Below are 18,159 nucleotides of genomic sequence, written 5' to 3'. Positions count from 1 at the left end.
GAATGTACTTCACAATGTTTTGTTCCCTTTTCCACAAACTCGCTTGCTGCACTCATTCACTCATTCAATTTATTGAATTTATTGAGCGCTTACTGTGTGCAGAGCACTGTACTAAGCACTTGGGAAATACAAATCGGCAACATATAGAGACGGTCCCTACCCAACAACGGGCTTACACTCCATGCCCTCTTGGGAACATCCGTGGAAGGGACAAGAGAGCTCAAGAATTGTCTTGCAAACCATGTCATGCAAACAATGTTCGATTCAGCTGCATGGGTTTTCAGTTCTGGGGCCATCATTCTCAACAAGTGACTCCCTCACGTACCCTCAGCAATTATAACTTCCCTGGAGATGAGCGAAGTGTATTGCACCTACCTAAACCCATTACACTCCGCTAGGGAGTAGCTTAGTCATCCAGAAGGGTAGACCAAAAAATGAAGTGTTATTCGGGAGTAGCAGAGAAAGATCTCCATTTGCAGTGATATTTGAATGGCTTACTGGCAATCTGCGTCAGAACATCACCTCTGGCTAGAGAGACTGCAATTGCGGAGTGATAATCATGAGAATTGCTTCAAAAACTGCCTGGCTTTGTACCTGATGCAGCTAATTTGCCCATTATCTACCTTCATTCTCTTGTGAGATTTTTGTAAAGGGACAGCAATCTCTGGAGAGAACATATTGTAAAAGGGAAACCTTGAAACCAGTTCTGACCTGGATTTCTACATGATCTTGTGATCAATTTAATACCAGACTCTACCTAGTGAAAGCTCTACCTGAACAGGCCATTTCACCTTTCCAGGCAATGCATAACTTGATTTTCAGGTACCCTGCCTCTCTCCCACTTCCTGCTTTATTGTCCTATGGATGACCTGTTCTCCACCTCTCTGGCTTGTTGTCTAATAGGGCATCTGTTGCTGACTGCCTTTATCTTAATGCCACTCTAGGATAACCCATGCAGCCAACCCCTCCTATCCACATAGGCACAGGTAAGTGAGAATGACCTGGAAGATTCATTCATTCATTCGAGCTCTAACTGTGTGCATGGCACTGTACTAAGTGCTAGTAAAATACAATTTGGCAACAGATAGAGACAATCCCTACCCAACAACGGGCTCACAGTCTAGAAGGGGGAAGACAGACAACAAAACAAAACAAGTAGACAAGCATCAATAGAAAAACTTGGTTAGATGCCATGAAGTAGGTGGCAATGCCTTAACCACATAAGTGTTGTAAAGACCACTAGGACCTCTTCCATCCTTCTCAAGGGTGCTAACCTTCTCTCCTTTCATGCGCATTCACTTTTAAGAATCTAGGGTAAATAGTACCCACATGGGTAAATTTCAAAAGTGTCATCTGTGAATACAAAGCCTAGCGTGATCTCTTTCTCCTCTCTTCCTCTCCATTCATACACACCCATTAAATGAATATATACGCCTCAAACCACTGAAGGAGTTTTTGTGCCTCCTAAGCATCTAATTGTGCCTCTTAAGCATCTGACTTTCTGTCCAGTTATGTTACATACTCTTTTGGGCTTAAGTGTAGGGTATGATTCCCCCAGCCTTAGCTCCACCCCTAAAATAGTAAAGCAGAGCCTCTCATGGAGATTTAATATTGCCTTTTTATCCTACATTTGCCTTGAATGGTTGAAGGAAGCACTCACTGAAAGACTGAAATAGTGGTTATCCTATGTCCACCTTCAAATAAAGTCCATGATTATTGCTAAATCCCTCTTCTTTATGATACAGCCGTGCATTTTTTTAATGGTATTTAAGTGCATACTATGTTCCAGACACTGTACTAAGCACTGGGGTAGATCAGGTTGGACAAAGTCCATGTCCCACATGGGGCTCACAGTCTTAATCGTCATTTTACAGATGAGGTAAATGAAACAGAAAATTTTAGTGACTTGCTTAAGATCACACAGCAGACAAGTGATGGAGGCAAGATTAGAACCCAGGTCCTCTGACCCCCACTCCCATGCTCTTTCTACTAGGCCATGCAGCTTCTCAGTGTAATGCATTTAATGCTTAAAGGTCAGAATCTTGGGGCGCTGATGCATTTTATCAATCGCATCAGTGATTTTAAGGTGCATTGGATTAGCCTTTTATCCAGATTGTGTTCACCACCATTTCACAGAACAATGTTTACTTAAACCTGAAAGAGCAGGATAGGATCCTAAGCTATTGTGTTTGGGACTGTATCCTGCTAGCTTCTTGTGGGCAGGGATTGCATCTACCAACTCTGTTTGATTGTACCATCCCAAGCATTTAGTATAGTGCTCTGTCCACAGTTTGCACTAAATAAATACCATTAATTGATTGATTTTTCTCCTTGTTGCAGATCCAAATTAATAAGAACGGCTGAACTGAAAGAAATTTTCCTGGGGTGGCCTGTGCTTTCTGATTCCTGTGGGGCTGTGAGTTGAAGCGAGGCTTCTAGAACCACATTAAACTGAAGTCCTGCTCTCTAGAAAAGTCCTGGCAGTGAATTTCTTTTAGGTGTAATTGCTCATATCTCAGTGGATAAATAAAATCAAGTACACTGCTCTTTTTTCCTCAGGAGTTTATATGACATTTAATCTTGCAACTTGTAGCTGAAATCAAATGCTGATATATATGGGATATTGAACTTTTATCTTTTTTTCCAGGAGGTTAAACCGGTGCCATGCTTCCAGTAACTGGGAAAACGATTATCTTTGATAGTTTTCCGGATCCTTCTGACACATGGGAGATAATTGAAACCATCGGCAAAGGAACTTACGGCAAAGTTTTTAAAGTGTTGAACAAGAAAAATGGCCAAAGAGCCGCAGTCAAAATCCTGGATCCAGTTCATGTAAGCCACCTGTTTTCTAATTGCTTTTCTTTATTGGAATATTGAATTGTAGTGTAGTTTGTAATTGGCACACAGACAATTTCAGGCTCCACCTAAATGGATTTAGTGAAAAAAACAATATGGGAAGGGAAAAGTCTCCTCTGTAGGTTTCTTTTGAATTTTCAACCCTCAAGAGCTCATCAGTGGGTGAACAATTCTAAGATTTCTAAGAAACTATCTTCTCTGGTGACATGGATTTTGGCCAGTCAGCACCCAGAGCTGGGGAGAGCCATCAGGAGAGCTGCCCATGGGGAACACTGGAAAACAGATGCCAGGTCTCTCCTCAGCCCCCTGCCTCTTTTCTCCCAAGTTTCCTTGTCCTGTTGCCTGCGGGAGCCCCCATAGTCCCCACCAACACTGTTGTAGTTACTGGCATAGCTACCTTGGCCCCCAAACCTTCACCCATTATTCTATAACAGGGCCTTTCCTCAGGCTCTAGAATCTAGAATCCTCGCCTAAATATAAGGAGCAAAACTCAGTTAGGAAACAAGATTCTGGGATATTCAAGTGGATCAGTTTATATGGAAAAGCTCTCATTCGATGGCCTCATGGTTTTTTTTTCCCTCTTCGTCCATCCTGTCACTTTTCAAATAAAGCATGATTTATAACCAAGGGACTACAATCTTAATGAAATCATTTAAATGCATCCAGGCAGTTTACACAGGAGCTGTTTCTATGAGGAAGAAGTCTTTGCTCTGTGACTGCCCTGGTATTACTCTTTGTCCATGGTGATCTATGCTTCTCTTGAGTGCTGGGAAAAAATACATATTTTAATAGTCACCAAATTTGAGGGGTGTTTTCTCAGCAAGAACAGGAGTTTTTTCAGGTTTATTTTTTTCAGCTTCTAGTTTAGGATACATATAAAATAGGTTTAACTTTACAAGTAGTGTGCGTGCACCAGAAATACACTAACGTGCAAAATAATCAGATGTAATTTAACACATGTAATCTTCTCATGTGATGCTGTTGGTGAAATGATATTATTGCTAAAACTTAAGTGAGTTGAACTACTCAAGCCTTAACATTTTGGAATAATTTGAGACTGAAAAATAGTATTCCACTTTCCCCATTCTTAAAATTCTCAGTTCCATTTTCCAATACCTACTGCAACCTTCCATTGTATATAGGACAGAATTGCAATATCTGTAAATATGTGACCTACATTTTAAAGGTTAAGTACACATTAAAGTTGTAAAAGCGGTGCCAAAGCATCTAGAATTGTGAAATGATAAAATGCCAGCCTCATTCTTCTAGTGCAAAGGAGCGTGCTAAATAAATTCAGACTTTTAAAGAGAATAACAATTTCTTTCTCTTTTGAGGGAATATTTGGCACAACAAAGCATCAGGGCTATTTAAGAGACCCAGGAGTATTTATTCTGGTTGAAAGACACTTTTTATCTCTTAAAAATATAAAAATAAACTTTATTGCATAGTGTTGGTAGTAGGAGTTTAACCCCCTAATTATAGCTCTTCCTTTGGCTCAAAACCACCTGTACTAATTAGAGCTATTTGTTTGATAGTCTGAAAAACACCTTTTCTTTCTCCTCATAATAGTCATGGTGTTTATCAAGTACTTATTATGTGCTGAGTATTGCATTAAGGCCTAGAGTTGGTTCAAGGTAACACATTCATTATTCCGCAGTGTTCTTTTTCCCCCAAAACAATTTATATCAGGATATCGATGAAGAAATTGAAGCCGAGTATAACATCTTGAAAGGCCTTTCTGACCATCCTAATGTAGTCAAGTTCTACGGGATGTACTTCAAGAAGGACAAGAAGAATGGTGACCAGCTGTGGTTGGTTCTTGAGGTAGGGATTTCATCATCATTCAGATGCACATGGGGGTTTTAGTATGAAGGGGAATTCAATCAGCCAGTGGTATTTATTAAGGTCTTAGCGCAGAGCATTGAACATGATAGCTTTCTTTTCAAGGTTCGTGAACACACCCCAGCCCCTTTCTGCCCTCCGTGTTTAACACAGAGGGTGATGGGTAACCATTGAAGGGTTTTGGAGAAGGGAGATGTGTACTGAGCTATGTTTTAGGAAGATAACACAAGGTACGAAGAAATGGTTTTTAAACTGAAATAGGAGGCTTTTCTTGTAAGAGAGTATAAGTAGCAACTATTGAGTGCCCACTGGCTGCATTTTACTGAGTTAAGCTCCTAGGATGTACAAAACAAGCAAGTGACATATTCCCTGCCCACAAGGAGCTTACACGCTAATGTAAAAAAAAAATTTTGCAGAGTAATAAAAATAAATAATTGAATGTGCAATTGAATATATATCGAAAGAGTTGTGTAACACTACTTAGTCTGCAAATAACTGTGGAATATCCCTCTTGGGAGGTCTTTTTAAAGAGATCACTTGACATCTGATTCTTCTGCCCATAAGATGAGCTAAAAAATGATTTTTAAGGTCCTGTCTAGGCCTGTACATTGTGTGTTTTACCCCAGTTTCTAACCTTGGTGGCATTACTTTTATGTCTTTTTTGGGGGCCCTAAAATCATCTGTCTACCATTGACTCCCCATTTTTCAGTGGCCTGCTAATATTCTACAAGAGCATGTTCATACTCCAATTTAGATTGTGTCTGCAGTTTCTAGCCTAGCTTTATTTCCCATTTTCAGATAGAAAGGTTAAGAGCCCAAATTTTGGTCCTTTTAATTCCTACTTGAAGTGTGCCATGTGAAATGGAAATAGAACCTGTAGTCTTTCTCTACAAACTACATTTTCAAAACAAGCATTTTAGAAGCCTGTTCTTGCTGTGCTGCTGTATCAGACCATTTCATAGTTTCTGTACAATTCTTTGAGGTATTCAGAAGGGTCACGCTTTGGCCCTGAGAAAGCTGGCATTTTTACATTGTCTAATGGGGTGGTAAGATATAAGGAATGGCACTTCCCACTAGTGCAGTTCAGTCACCTGATTTCCCCTAGCCCCAGATTTATCCCTGTGGCTTTAGTTACCGAGTCCAAAGCCTTCCTGAGATCGATCTGTGAAGGAGTGGTTTGAAGAGTGAATTATTGCAGCGGAACAGAGTTCTAAACTTATTTAATACTACCTCAGCCCACACCCAGCCCCACCTAGGGCCACACTGTCTCTTTGAGGCCTCAGACCAGGTCTGGGCAGAGGAGACACGCAGGGGGTTAGCCAGCTTCCAGAGAGGATGGTGGCCCAGAAAAGGCAGCCCCTAAAAATCAATTGCTTCAGCAAATTGGCCTTTTTGCGCAGCCTCGTTAATAGAAACCAAGATACCATCTACTTGTTTACTCTTTATCTACAATAGAATTCTCTTGAGCCCAAATCAGACCCTTTATTTATCTCAGTATACCACCAATTTGGAAAAGTGAGTTTCATGCTTTGTACCAGTCCTGTTGATTCAAATAATCTGCGGTGAATTATCCTTTCTGGGTTTTTCTTCAAATTTTCCTTTCCTCTAAAGAATTTTTTCCAGTATTAGACCATTTTAATGCACATGAAATCAGTGGGAGTTTTCTGAGTCAGTGGAGATTTGGGAATTCTGTTCAAGCTTAAATAAGAGGTACAGGGCAGTGTTGATTTGTGTCTTCCCTGTATAACCCTTATTTTGTTTTGCTTACCGCTGCTCAGACAACTGCTGAAACGATTTCATTAAAATTAGGTTTGAGGACCTTATTCATACTGTAGTGTTTCTCTGGAAGGCCAGAAAAGAGAAATTAATATGACTTGGGAGCACTGGAGCCAACGAAAGGCAGCATTTTGGTATAATGAATCAGCAGGGGCTTGCAGCTGTTTGGTTAATGTGACCAATTAGAAGCCTCGCTTAATGACATAAAAGGGTGGGCATGGCAATGTAAGAAAATAGCTTTTAAAAAAACTGACCCATTGGGGCCTGTCCATTCTGTGCACATTGTTCAAAGAGAGACTGAGACTTCTAAGAGGCATATATGGAAAAGGCATTTGCATGGGGAAATTAGAGTAATTACAAATATGCACAAGTAATTAGAGGCACAATTACCTGATTTTGTGAGCACAAGTGTGGCAGGTGCAGCTTCAGTGACTGCTGGAAAATAGAGAGAGAGAGAGAGAGTGTGTGTGTTTTGCAGGCTTGGGCAGGTTTCATTATGTTTGAGGTGTGACTAGCTATGATTATCTTTGAAAAAAATGGGTTAGTGGATCAAAAGGGGCAAATTTTAAGCAAAAAGGAAATTCTGAAGAGCCAAAGGAGTCCTTCCTACCCATGTAAACAATTCAGAGCCATGGATGCAGTTCACCATTATACAAGGCTAGGATGGGAAGGAGGTAAAATTGAACCTTAAGTGACATTTTCAGTGGAAAATGTGTTACTGGCCATGAGAAAACACTGACTGTCTTTGTGGCTCTGAAAAATGCACCTTTTTAGTGTATAATTCAGCCCATTGATGAAGGGATAGAGCAAGAGATGGTTTCTGTTCTCTCTGAGGGTATCATTTTCCTTTGCCACTTTTCAATTTTTTTTCACTTTTTGCTTTTTATGATATTTTTTTCTTTCTGCTTTCTTTCCCTGTTCCTTTCCTTCCTGTTTTCTCCTCAGCACTGAAGGACCTTCCTGAGCTTCTCAGTCAACCCAGGAATAGGGGGACATCTCACTTGAGACCCCATGGCTGGTCAAGTTCATATTCAAGCCCAGAGAGACCAAGCAGAACCCCATTTGGGTTCTATATCCCAGAACCAAATCTGACAAGCAGGTTGAGTTAGCTCCACATTTCCTTTCCATGTGAACCAAGCCCTCCTTTCAGGCTGGACTCTACTATTCTAATCCACTGAATTTTCCCAAATGGGTTTGTGGGTCTGAGAGAAGATGGCAGGAGGGTAAGAGAGTGGATGAGTGTGGAGCAAGGAGCATCCTGACTTCCACTCGAGAAAAGCAGAGTGAGAGAAGGTGTGTGGCTTTAGCAGATGGATTAACACCTTGAAGAAAGACAAGGTCAACCTCCCAAACCACTGCAATTCACAATTTCCATGCTGGCATATTAATATCTGTCTACCCTTCTAGACTGTAAGCTCATTGTGGGTAGGAAACATGTCAACTAATTCTGTTGTATTCTCCCAAGCACTTTTAACAGTGCTCTGCACGTAGTAAGTGCCCCATTCATTCAGTCAGTCAGTCGTATTGAGCACTTACTGTGTGCATAGCACTGTACTAAGTGCTTGGTTAGTACAAGTTGGCAACATATAGAGACAGTCTCTACCCAACAACAGGCTCACAGTCTAGAAGGGGGAGACAGACAACAAAACAAAACATGTAGACAGCTGTCAAGTCAATAAATACCATTGATTGGTCAATTGGTAGGAATGTGTTTGTTTATTGTTGTTATACTCTCCCAAGTGCTTAGTAGAGTGTTCCACACACAGTAAGTGCTCAATAAATACAATTGAATGAATGAAAATAGCTACTGTCTCAGAGTCAGACAAAATGGCATCATTTAGTGGATTTCTTCCAATGTCCAGGGGTGGAGAAGGAGTTGAAGAATCTGTAAAGGAATATTTTCCAAACCTACAGAATTTTCTTATACAGTGAACTGAGCAGTTGAAACCAGCAAACCTTGGATGAAAGTCACCTTTCTGGATGGGGGAGGGAGGAGGCAGCAGTAGTGCTTCTTGGGGTTCCCTGCTGAAGGGACTTTATTCCCAAAGTCTTAGCCTTTTTGCCTTTTTTTTCCCCAAAGAAACTCTCTACAGCATCCAGTGATCCATTATGCTCTGATTCAGCCTGGATTCATTCATCTAATAATGAAATTAGCCCTTTGTTTCCAATTCTAGTGGTATCTCCCTTCAGAAAACTTAGGAAATACTCATAAATCCTCTCATAAATACAGCTCAAGTCATTGCGCTTTATGTGGTATGTGAAAGTTATCTTTGGGGTTTCATGGTATATAAACTTCTCTGGAGTGCTCTGGATTGCTGGTTGCTCCGTTTTCAAATCTGTGTTCCAAAAGGAGCCATCCCAAGATCTCAAAAGATAGAAGCAGACATAATGGAGGAAAATAGCAAAAGATGATGCCTGAATTACAGCCTGCCAGGTTTTTATCCTTCTTTTCAGTTGGTTGAAAGTTGCGGGCACCATTTCCTTTGGGGAAGTGAAGCAAAATAAAGCCAAACTGAGGAATAATGTACATTTTGGGGAGGATGGACAGGGAAAAAAGCAGCGCTCTGTTCCAGGGATAGCCTCACATTGTGCTGGGCTTGGCAGCCCACAATTGAAATAGTAGAATGACAGAAGGACTCCTTTTATATTTCTAAGGCAAGAAAAACCAGTCTTTCCCTCCTTGTTCTCCAGCTTCAAAGGCTGTTGTGATTTGGAATATTTGCTCAGGATATACAGCCAATTACAGCCGACCGATTATATTTTTCTTGTTGTCTGGGGCATGAGATCAATACAAGGTTAGAATGTATTTGTGTATCTTTCTGAACTCCTACTGAGCATCCTAGCCCTATATAAATAGTAAATATAGGGCTAGTCAGCAGTGAATCACTCCTTCCCCCTCCAAACAGCTCATATCCTGCAAGATATATTTGCCATTTAATTATTGGATGAGGAGGGTGAATTCAAAATACATAACTCACACTCCAGGCAAAAAAACTAAAGTGCGCTAGCAGTGGAGTTAAGGTTTCCTGTCGCAGGCATCGAAAATGCCAGCTGAAACTCAACTTTAAACCTCATCTCAACTGCCTCTGTGGCTTATTATGAGAAGCAGCATGGCTTAGTGGAAAGACCATGGGCTTGGGAGTCAGAGGTCGTGGGTTCTAATCCTAGTTCCTCCACTTGTCATCTGTGTGACCTTGGGCAAGTCATTTAACTTATCTGTGCCTCAGTTTCCTCATCTGTAAAATGGGGGTGAAGACAGTGAGCCCCATGTGGGACAACATGATTACCTTGTATCTACCCCAGCGCTTAGAACACTGCTTGGCACATAGTAAGCACTTAACAAATGCCAGCATTATTATTATTGTTATTATTATTATTATTTGGTGTGTCTGTTGGCCAAGTCAAAAGACCAAACTCTATGTATCAGTAGACCTGGGTTCTAGACTGGATAGTGCATTAAGGGAAATTTCTGCTGGCACTTGGCCATCAGTGATGAAATTTTCTTGACTGGAGAATGTCCTAGAGGGTTCTTCAGAGTGTACGGCCCGAGCAGGAATCCTGAAAAATATCTGGATAATGTGGACAGCAGTGTGACCTAGTGGAAAGAGCATAGGCCTGGACGTCAGGGGACCTGGGATGTAATCCCGACTCTTTCTCTTGCCTGCTGGGTGACCTTGGACAAGTCACTTAACTTCTCTGTGCCTCAGTTTTCTCATCTCCAAAGTGGAGAATTAACGCCTGTTCTCCTTCCCCTTTGACTGTAAGCCCCTGATAATCTTGTATCTACCCCGGCGATTGGCACGTAATAAGCACTTAGCAAATATCACAGATATTATTATTACCACAAGAGTTAATCAGTTCCTTCGGGGCCATCTCAGGACTGAGGCCCACCCTTCGATCTTGACAGGAGACTCCATCATCATTACCTGGTTACTGGGGAAATATGGAGTATATCTTATTTTCCGTCAAGCTGTTTTATGGCTCCAGATAGTGGCTGTTGGGAGGAAGCTCTCAGGTGAACTGCATTGCACAATGGCAGACATAGGGAAACTATCAGCCACCGTCAGACCTGGGTGAAAAGGAAAAAATTGGAGCATCTTTAGGAAATAGGAAGTGCAGGCAACCATTATAACCACCATCAGTAGATAGGGTGAGGGAGCCCGACCCTTAGTTAAAGAGCTTGGATTAGAATCAAACAATTGGCAGTCTGTGTAATTTTCCAAGTTTGGGGTGGCTTGAGTCATTCAATCAATCAATCAATCGTATTTATTGAGCGCTTACTGTGTGCAGAGCACTGTACTAAGCGCTTGGGAAGTACAAGTTGGCAACATATAGAGACGGTCCCTACCCAACAGTGGGCTCACAGTCTAAAAGGGGGAGATGGAGAACAAAACCAAACATACTCAGTTGTATTTATCGAGCACTTGCTGTGTGCAGAGCAGTGTACTATGTGCTTGGGAGAGTACAATTCAACACTAACCAGTCACACTCCCTGTCCATAACAACCTTGATGTTGTTGGATTCTCAGACAAGTTGACTTTTCTTCTGGTGATTTTTCAGTAAGCTACCTCCTGGAAGAGCAGGGCCCTCTTGTTAAAGCTCTTGTGCAGTAAACGCACAAGCAATCACATTAAGGGGCTTAGCTCAAAATCCATATCTTCTAGGGAGTTAGGACCATGTTTTCAGTGGAAAAAGCACAGGCTTTGGAGTCAGAGGTCATGGGTTCAAAACCCGGCTCCACCACTTGTCAGCTGTGTGACTTTGGGCAAGTCACTTAACTTCTCTGTGCCTCAGTTACCTCATCTGTAAAATGGGGATTAAGACTGTGAGCCCCCTATGGGACAACCTGATCACCTTGTAACCTCCCCAGTGCTTAGAACAGTGCTTTGCACATAGTAAGTGCTTAATAAATGTCATCATTAAGTGTCATCATGGCCTATTGGAAAGAACATGGGCCCGGGAGTGAGGGGACCTTGGTTCTAATCCCGGCTCCTCCACTTGTGTGCTGTGTGTCCTTGGGCAAGTCACTTAACTTCTCTGTGCCTCAGTCTCCTCATCTGTATAATGGGAATTAAGACTTTGAGCCTGCTGATTATCTTGTATCTACCCTAGCGGTTAGTACTGTGTCTGGCACCTAGTAAATACTTAACAAAATTAGGGAGTCTGAGTCTCTGAGTGAGGAGAGAGAACCATAAAAGTAGCAATAATAAAATAATGTGAGAATTCCCAGAGTGCACAGTCTTTGTTGGATGCAAATTGTTTGCAGTCAGGAGTATTTGTTGAGCACCTACTTTGCACAAAGTACTGTACTAGACCCTTGGAAGAATACAATAGAAGTTAAAGACGCAGATCCTGCCTTCAAGGAGCTAAAATCTAAGAAGGGAGCCAGGCTGATACAAATTGTTTACTGAGAGTGTGAACATGGGGAAAGAAATAGAGTAATAGCAAGGGTTTGGAAAAATGCAAGCATATGTGCCTTTTTAACTCTTTCACTTTTAGACACTTGGGAAAAATCATAGAAAATCATGGTCGGGGCACAAAATTTAATGCTATCAGAAGAATATGTTAGATTGTTACTGCATGAGGTGGTGATTATTTACTGATTCTGAATAGCTTACAGAATAGGCAAAAAGCAAAAGGGATTATAACTTGGGTCTTAGCTCAGTCTCTTCATAGTCTCCATTTTATTTGCACATTTATCACAATTCCAATCAGCCCTCCTTTTAATGATTATTGACCATGCTGCTCTTTCCCCTGTGCCTTAAAACACATTACCTCTAAAAACTAGTTCTATGGTCCAGTTTTACTTAACCCAAATTGTTAGTGACCTGAGCACACAAAGTGATTGTGGGAACATTTCACTTCCTGAGTGCTTCACTCCCCAAATGCCCATTTAATTCATTTGAAAAATTGTTTTTCTTGCACAGTTAACAGGTGTTTTCCATCTAGGTGTTTGAGAGGTAAAGAACTCCATGCTATTCTTTACTTCTACTCTGTGCTTTTGAAATGACTACTTTTGATGAATTAGAAAGGAGGAGGAATCATGCGGGGAGCGAAGTACACACTTTCATGCATACACAGCATGTTGAATTCAGTAGGAGATGGCTAATAACTTCAGCTTGAGAAAATCCAAAAGTGAAATGAATTCTAGTCAAAATCACTCCAAAAGTGATCAGGCCAACTCTTATTTATCCTTTTCAGAAGCCTGTACCTCGTTTCTTTGTGAAGCAAGCCCATGACCATTAGAGATGTTTCAAAATATTACATCTGTAACTTCTAGAATGTTATAAAATATCCCCTCCAAGTCCTCTTTAAAACGGGTGACTGAACCTTTGATCTATAATGCTGCCAGTGTGGGTCAGCTGTTCAATTATGGTAGCTCTCTTTTAGAAAATTATACTTCAGTTTTGTTTGATTAAAGAACGTTAAGGGCCCATTGCAGCGGTGTGTGCCAAAACTATGCATAAGACTTTTTCAGCCTTCCTACCCTCAATGCTTCTTTTAAAGGGTTTTCTTCCTCAGTGCTTTTAACCATGACCAAAACTGAACTCCTTATCTTCCCACTCAAAACCCTATCCTCCCCTTGTATTTCCCATCACTGTAGACAACACCTGTTACAAGCCCGTAACCTTGGCATTGTCCTCATCTCTCGCATTCCACCCACATATTCAGTCACCAAATCCTGTCAGCTGTACCTTAACAACATTGCTAAAATCTGCCCAAAAATACACACACACACACACACACTTTTCTTTCTCTCTTTCTCGACATTATAGATAAAATGAAAATGTGCAATCATCCTGTTTAAAGTGAGTAATGAATTTAAGAGTGATCTTGGTTTCTTCTTTTTGGGTTCCATTATAAAAAGTATGAGCACGGGGCTACTATAGGACATTATTTTCTTAATGATGTAGAGATTTCTTTATTTTAAAGTAATTTTTATGGACTTTGAAATTTCTTATTCCATTGTGAAGATTAGTCATCTTGTTTTAATGCCTGAATGAAGTTGATAACATTATTAGCTATTAATAAAATATTAAGTAAACAACTTGAGCTTTTACTGTGCATCAGAGCACTGTTATCAAAATAGAAATCGTGAAAACTAATTATAAGGGTCATTACATGAATCTGAAGGAATTGCAACAAGAAGCTTCTCTCTCTGAATTGCCTTAGGTTATTAATATGTTGTGAATGGAGAGAAAAATGTTAACGGATACCTCATTGACTTAATTTGGATTATAACTTTGAGGTTTTGTCTATGGGAATTCAGCAAGTGAGTCCCCCCAATATTAATGATAGTAATAAGTGTGGTATTTGTTATGCGCTTACTATGTGCTGAGCACTGTACTAAGTGCTGGGGTGGATACAAGGAAATTGGGTTGGACACAGTCCCTGTCCCACATGGGGCTCACAGTCTCAGACCCCATTTTACAGATGAGGGAAGTGGGGCACAGAGAAATTAAGTGACTTGCACAAGGTTGCACAGCAGACAAGTGGCAAAGCTAGGATTAAAACTCAGGTCCTTCTGGCTCCCGACCCATGCTCTATCCATTAGACCACACTGTTTAGATTAGATTAGACCACACTGTTAACATCAAGGAGGTTGTAGTTCTCTTATATAAGAAATATTGCCAGTGCTAAAAAATGATACTTGGATCTCTGCTGGAGTAGCTCTTCCCCACTCTCTGTCACTTGGATTATTTTTTCTAGTCAAAAATCAGAGGTTCTTCTGCGTACTTACTCCCCAGAAAGCATACTATGTGAGCAAATCTTACCCACCCTTAAGGAGTTAATATCTGAAAAAGAGCAGTTGTATAATCGTCTTATTTGGTTGTTAAAGTATGTTCTTGGTGGGACCTTGAGTACTGAAGAGTTTGTCAATAGATCTCAGGGCTTTTGCAGAATCTTTTGGGTTTTTTTTGGTTTGTCCATTTAAACTTTTGTGAAATATATATTAGTAAGCAGTATTATGCATCAATGATAGTTTCTCTGCATTATTATTGAATTGTTTAAATTCAGTTCCTTGGATTTGGGGATAACTTGTAATGAGAACATAAGCAATGCTACTGGACAAAGCAATGGTCCATCAGCCCAGGATTCAGTCTGTAACAGTGGCATCAGGATATTTCATCATCATCATCATCAATCGTATTTATTGAGCGCTTACTGTGTGCAGAGCACTGTACTAAGCGCTTGGGAAGTACAAGTTGGCAACATATAGAGACAGTCCCTACCCAACAGTGGGCTCACAGTCTAAAAGATATTTAGAGGGACGGTATGAAAGATGCCTTCTGAAACGGCTGTTTTGGCATTGTGATACTTAAGGGGATTTATCCTAGGGCTTTTTCTTCTGATTGAACCATTAGCCTAGCCATTTATAATTTTCAGGTGGAATACTTGCTTTCACTTCTCCAAAGAAATGCATAAAGATGTCTTTTTCCAATCCTGTCATAGCTCTGTGTTTGCCATGTTGAATTTGAACAGAGGTTGGGGCCCAGGGTAGATGAGTTGAGATGCTAAAGTCAAACTTTTGTCGCAAGTAGTTTTCATATATTTAGGAGACTGACACAAAAATAGCAAAACTCAGACACTCAGAGGAAGTCGCTCATGCTTACAATATGCTCATGTGGTGATGCTTAGAATAAATGATATTCAGGACAAACATTCTAATATTGGTGTTTTTTCAGCCTTAATTCAGGGTATGGCTTCCTATGAAGTATGAAAAATACAATCCTGATTTATTTCTCCAATATGTGAGTCGTCCATAGGTATGACTCAAGTGGCTCATTTAAATAATCTCTAGTCTCCACTTTTCAATCAATTAACTCTAAATAATGGTTCTGAATCTACAGCTGTCAGGAGCTGCCGTTCATTTTGTGCAGTCCGTAGCCTCTGACTTGAAGAGATGTAAATTATGCTTAAATGCTGAGGAAACGGGAAGGCATTTAGTTTTCAGGAAAATGGCTGTTATGATTGTCCTAGCATATTTGTAAGATGTCTGAAAGGCTTTGTTAGCAGGACTAAATGTGGACTATAAAGAGAATTGGAGAATGTGCAGAAAATGACTCTCGTAATTGAATTAGGTTACAAAGGCATTAGGGATTTGAAGTTTACACAATCAAAGTAAATTCTGATATTTAGTACTTTTTATTTTTATCTATTTGCAAGTGCTTTTTTAAGTTCTTTGCTTCTGATTGAGAAATGACTATCATCAATAACAATCGTATGTAGTTATTTTGTTCAATTATTGTATGTATATACATTGTAGACTTCATTTTTTAAAAAACTCTGATCTGAGGATTTTGTTTATTCTACCTGGAAAACTGGTTGTTGATAGCTCCTTTATTCTCTTTAAATGATGACCAGTTTTTCTAATGGGTTCTGAGAAAACACATTTTCCTTTCCCCATATTTTCAGTGTGTGGAATTGGGCTGTCCTTTCCTTACTGAAAAGCACCAATTTACATTTCCGCCTGAATGAAAGGCCACAGTGAGGCACAAATTTCTTTGGAAATTTGAGTCTCCAGATGTGTGTGTGTATATATATTGTTACTCTTCATATTTGAAAATGCTAATGAGGTCTTTTCCATGTGTGCGAATGTACCCAAAAACAGCAATGCATGATCGGCACACCCTCTACATTGTTTACCAGTAAACTGTCGAGTCTCCAGATAAAGTCTAGCTTGACTGCACCTGCAATGGCACTGATCTACGTACACGGATATGGGGAAGTCACAGACATGTGTGCTACTACAATATTCCCCTTCAGTATAGTTTTTATGGTATTAAGCACTTGCCATGTCTCACACATTACTAAGCATTGGGGTAGATACAAGATAATCAGGTTGGACATAGTCCATACCCCCCATGGGGCTCACAATCTTAATCCCCATTTTACAGTTGAGGATACTGAGGCACAGACAAGTTGTGATTTTCCCAAGGTCACACAGCAGGCAGGTGGCAGAGCTCAGATTAGAACTCAGGTGCTCTGTCTCCCAGGTAACGTGCTCTATTCACGAGACCATGGTGTTTCTCCATGGAGCATTTACTGTGTGCAGAGCACTCTACTAAGCCCTTGGAAGAGTACATACAATGCAACTAAATTGGTAGACATGTTTCCTGCCCACCAGGAGCATACAGAGGACTTGGAAGTATTGATCCAGTTAGACTACTTTTAGTTGAAGTAATTGTTATATTTTTGTGTGTATGTGTATACATGTATAATATATATATATGTATATTTATTGACTGGTATCTTTAAAAGCATTCATTCAATATTATATCATCTGACATCAATTGATAGTATTTATATGTGTGCAGAGCACTTTACTAAGCACTTGGGAGAATACAATGCAACAGGAGGAGGTTTTTGTAATTAACAACTTGTTCTACTTGGTAGATGACAGTTGATGAATTTTGACACCTCCCAATGCTATAGTTGGTAGGCCCAAAGATTTCATCCCAAACCGTATGGCCAAGCTCTTGGTGATTCCCCTTTACCTACAGAATGATCCCTGATCTGAGGGGTTTTTGGGCTTTTTTCCTCCAAATGTTTTGTGTGCAATAACTTACCAATAAAATGAATGGCATGGCTTTGTAAGACTGGGAATCCCATTTAAAACTTCACTGTAATGGATACTCCCATATATTGCATTGTCATTTGGTCTGAGTCCTCAAAAGGCAACAAACCATAAAGTACTCTGTGTGCTTGATTCTGGCCTGTTCTTTAAGTGCCGCATTGTCTGAAATGTAAACTGTCCCAGAAAATGAGAGCCATTGACTTCCCAATTACCAGTTGAGCTAATCAATCAATCAATCACTCATATTTATTGAGCGCTTACTGTGTGCAAAGCACTGTACTAAGCGTTTGGGAAGTACAAGTTGGCAACATATAGAGATGGTCCTGAGCTAAGCAATTGTTTTTTAAGTGAAATTAGTGTTACAGATTTCAAGCACACCAAATTGAATCTAGCTTACCCTGCTTAATTTTGGGCCAAAGACTCCTTGGAAAACCAAGCCGGATGAACTTACCGTGTCCTCTAGGCTGTAAGCTTGATTTGGGCAGGGAATGTGTCAGTGCTCTGCACATAGTAAGTGCTCAATAAATATGATTATTTGATTGCAAAACACTATGTTAAGCACTTGGGAGAGTACAATATAACAGTCAATAGACACATTCCCTGCCCACAATGAGCTTAAAGCAAAAGTGAATCTGAGGTCCAGGTGTGTCCTGAAGTTCATTGTGTCATCCAGGAGAGACCTAGGCTTTATCTCCTGCTACTGGGTCCTTATCCTTCATTCCCGTGCTCTTGCTAACTTCCCCCAGAACCTTTAGAACATTTATGAGACATCTGGAAATGGCATCATCGAATAATAATACTAAGCAGCGTGGAAAAGCAGCGTGGCTCAGTGGAAAGAGCCCAGGCTTTGGAGTCAGAGATCATAGGTTCAAATCCCGGCTCTGCCACCTGTCAGCTGCGTGACTTTGGGCAAGTCACTTCACTTCTCTGGGCCTCATCTGTGAAATGGGGATTAAAACCGTGAGCCCCCTGTGGGACAACTTGATCACCTTGTAACCTCCCCCAGCGCTTAGAACAGTGCTTTGCACACAGTAAGTGCTTAACAAATGCCATCATCATCACTAAAGGAAGCAGCATGGAGTAATGGATGGAGCCCAGGCCTGAGA

At 40.6% G+C, this 18,159-nt stretch overlaps 1 protein-coding gene and 1 non-coding gene across 3 annotated transcripts in view; one reads left to right on the top strand and one right to left on the bottom strand.

Moving 5' to 3' along the window:
- The window catches only part of MYO3A (myosin IIIA), a 124,390-nt gene that overhangs the window by 8,519 nt on the left and 97,712 nt on the right, over nucleotides 1-18,159 (top strand). For both annotated transcript variants that reach the window (XM_038755712.1, XM_038755711.1), the window contains exons 2-3: nucleotides 2,648-2,832; nucleotides 4,546-4,680. In XM_038755712.1, the coding sequence (XP_038611640.1) occupies nucleotides 2,665-2,832; nucleotides 4,546-4,680 (303 nt within the window). In that variant the 5' untranslated portion in view covers nucleotides 2,648-2,664. The remainder of the gene's footprint in view (nucleotides 1-2,647; nucleotides 2,833-4,545; nucleotides 4,681-18,159) is intronic.
- On the bottom strand, nucleotides 1,172-1,295 carry LOC119936457. The gene has a single exon (XR_005453782.1). It is a non-coding gene; the product is annotated as a U6atac minor spliceosomal RNA (small nuclear RNA).

The sequence above is a fragment of the Tachyglossus aculeatus genome, chromosome 13, assembly GCF_015852505.1.
Source record: "Tachyglossus aculeatus isolate mTacAcu1 chromosome 13, mTacAcu1.pri, whole genome shotgun sequence".
NCBI classification, from domain to species: Eukaryota; Metazoa; Chordata; class Mammalia; order Monotremata; family Tachyglossidae; genus Tachyglossus; species Tachyglossus aculeatus.
This window is presented reverse-complemented; position numbering and strand designations above follow the sequence as displayed.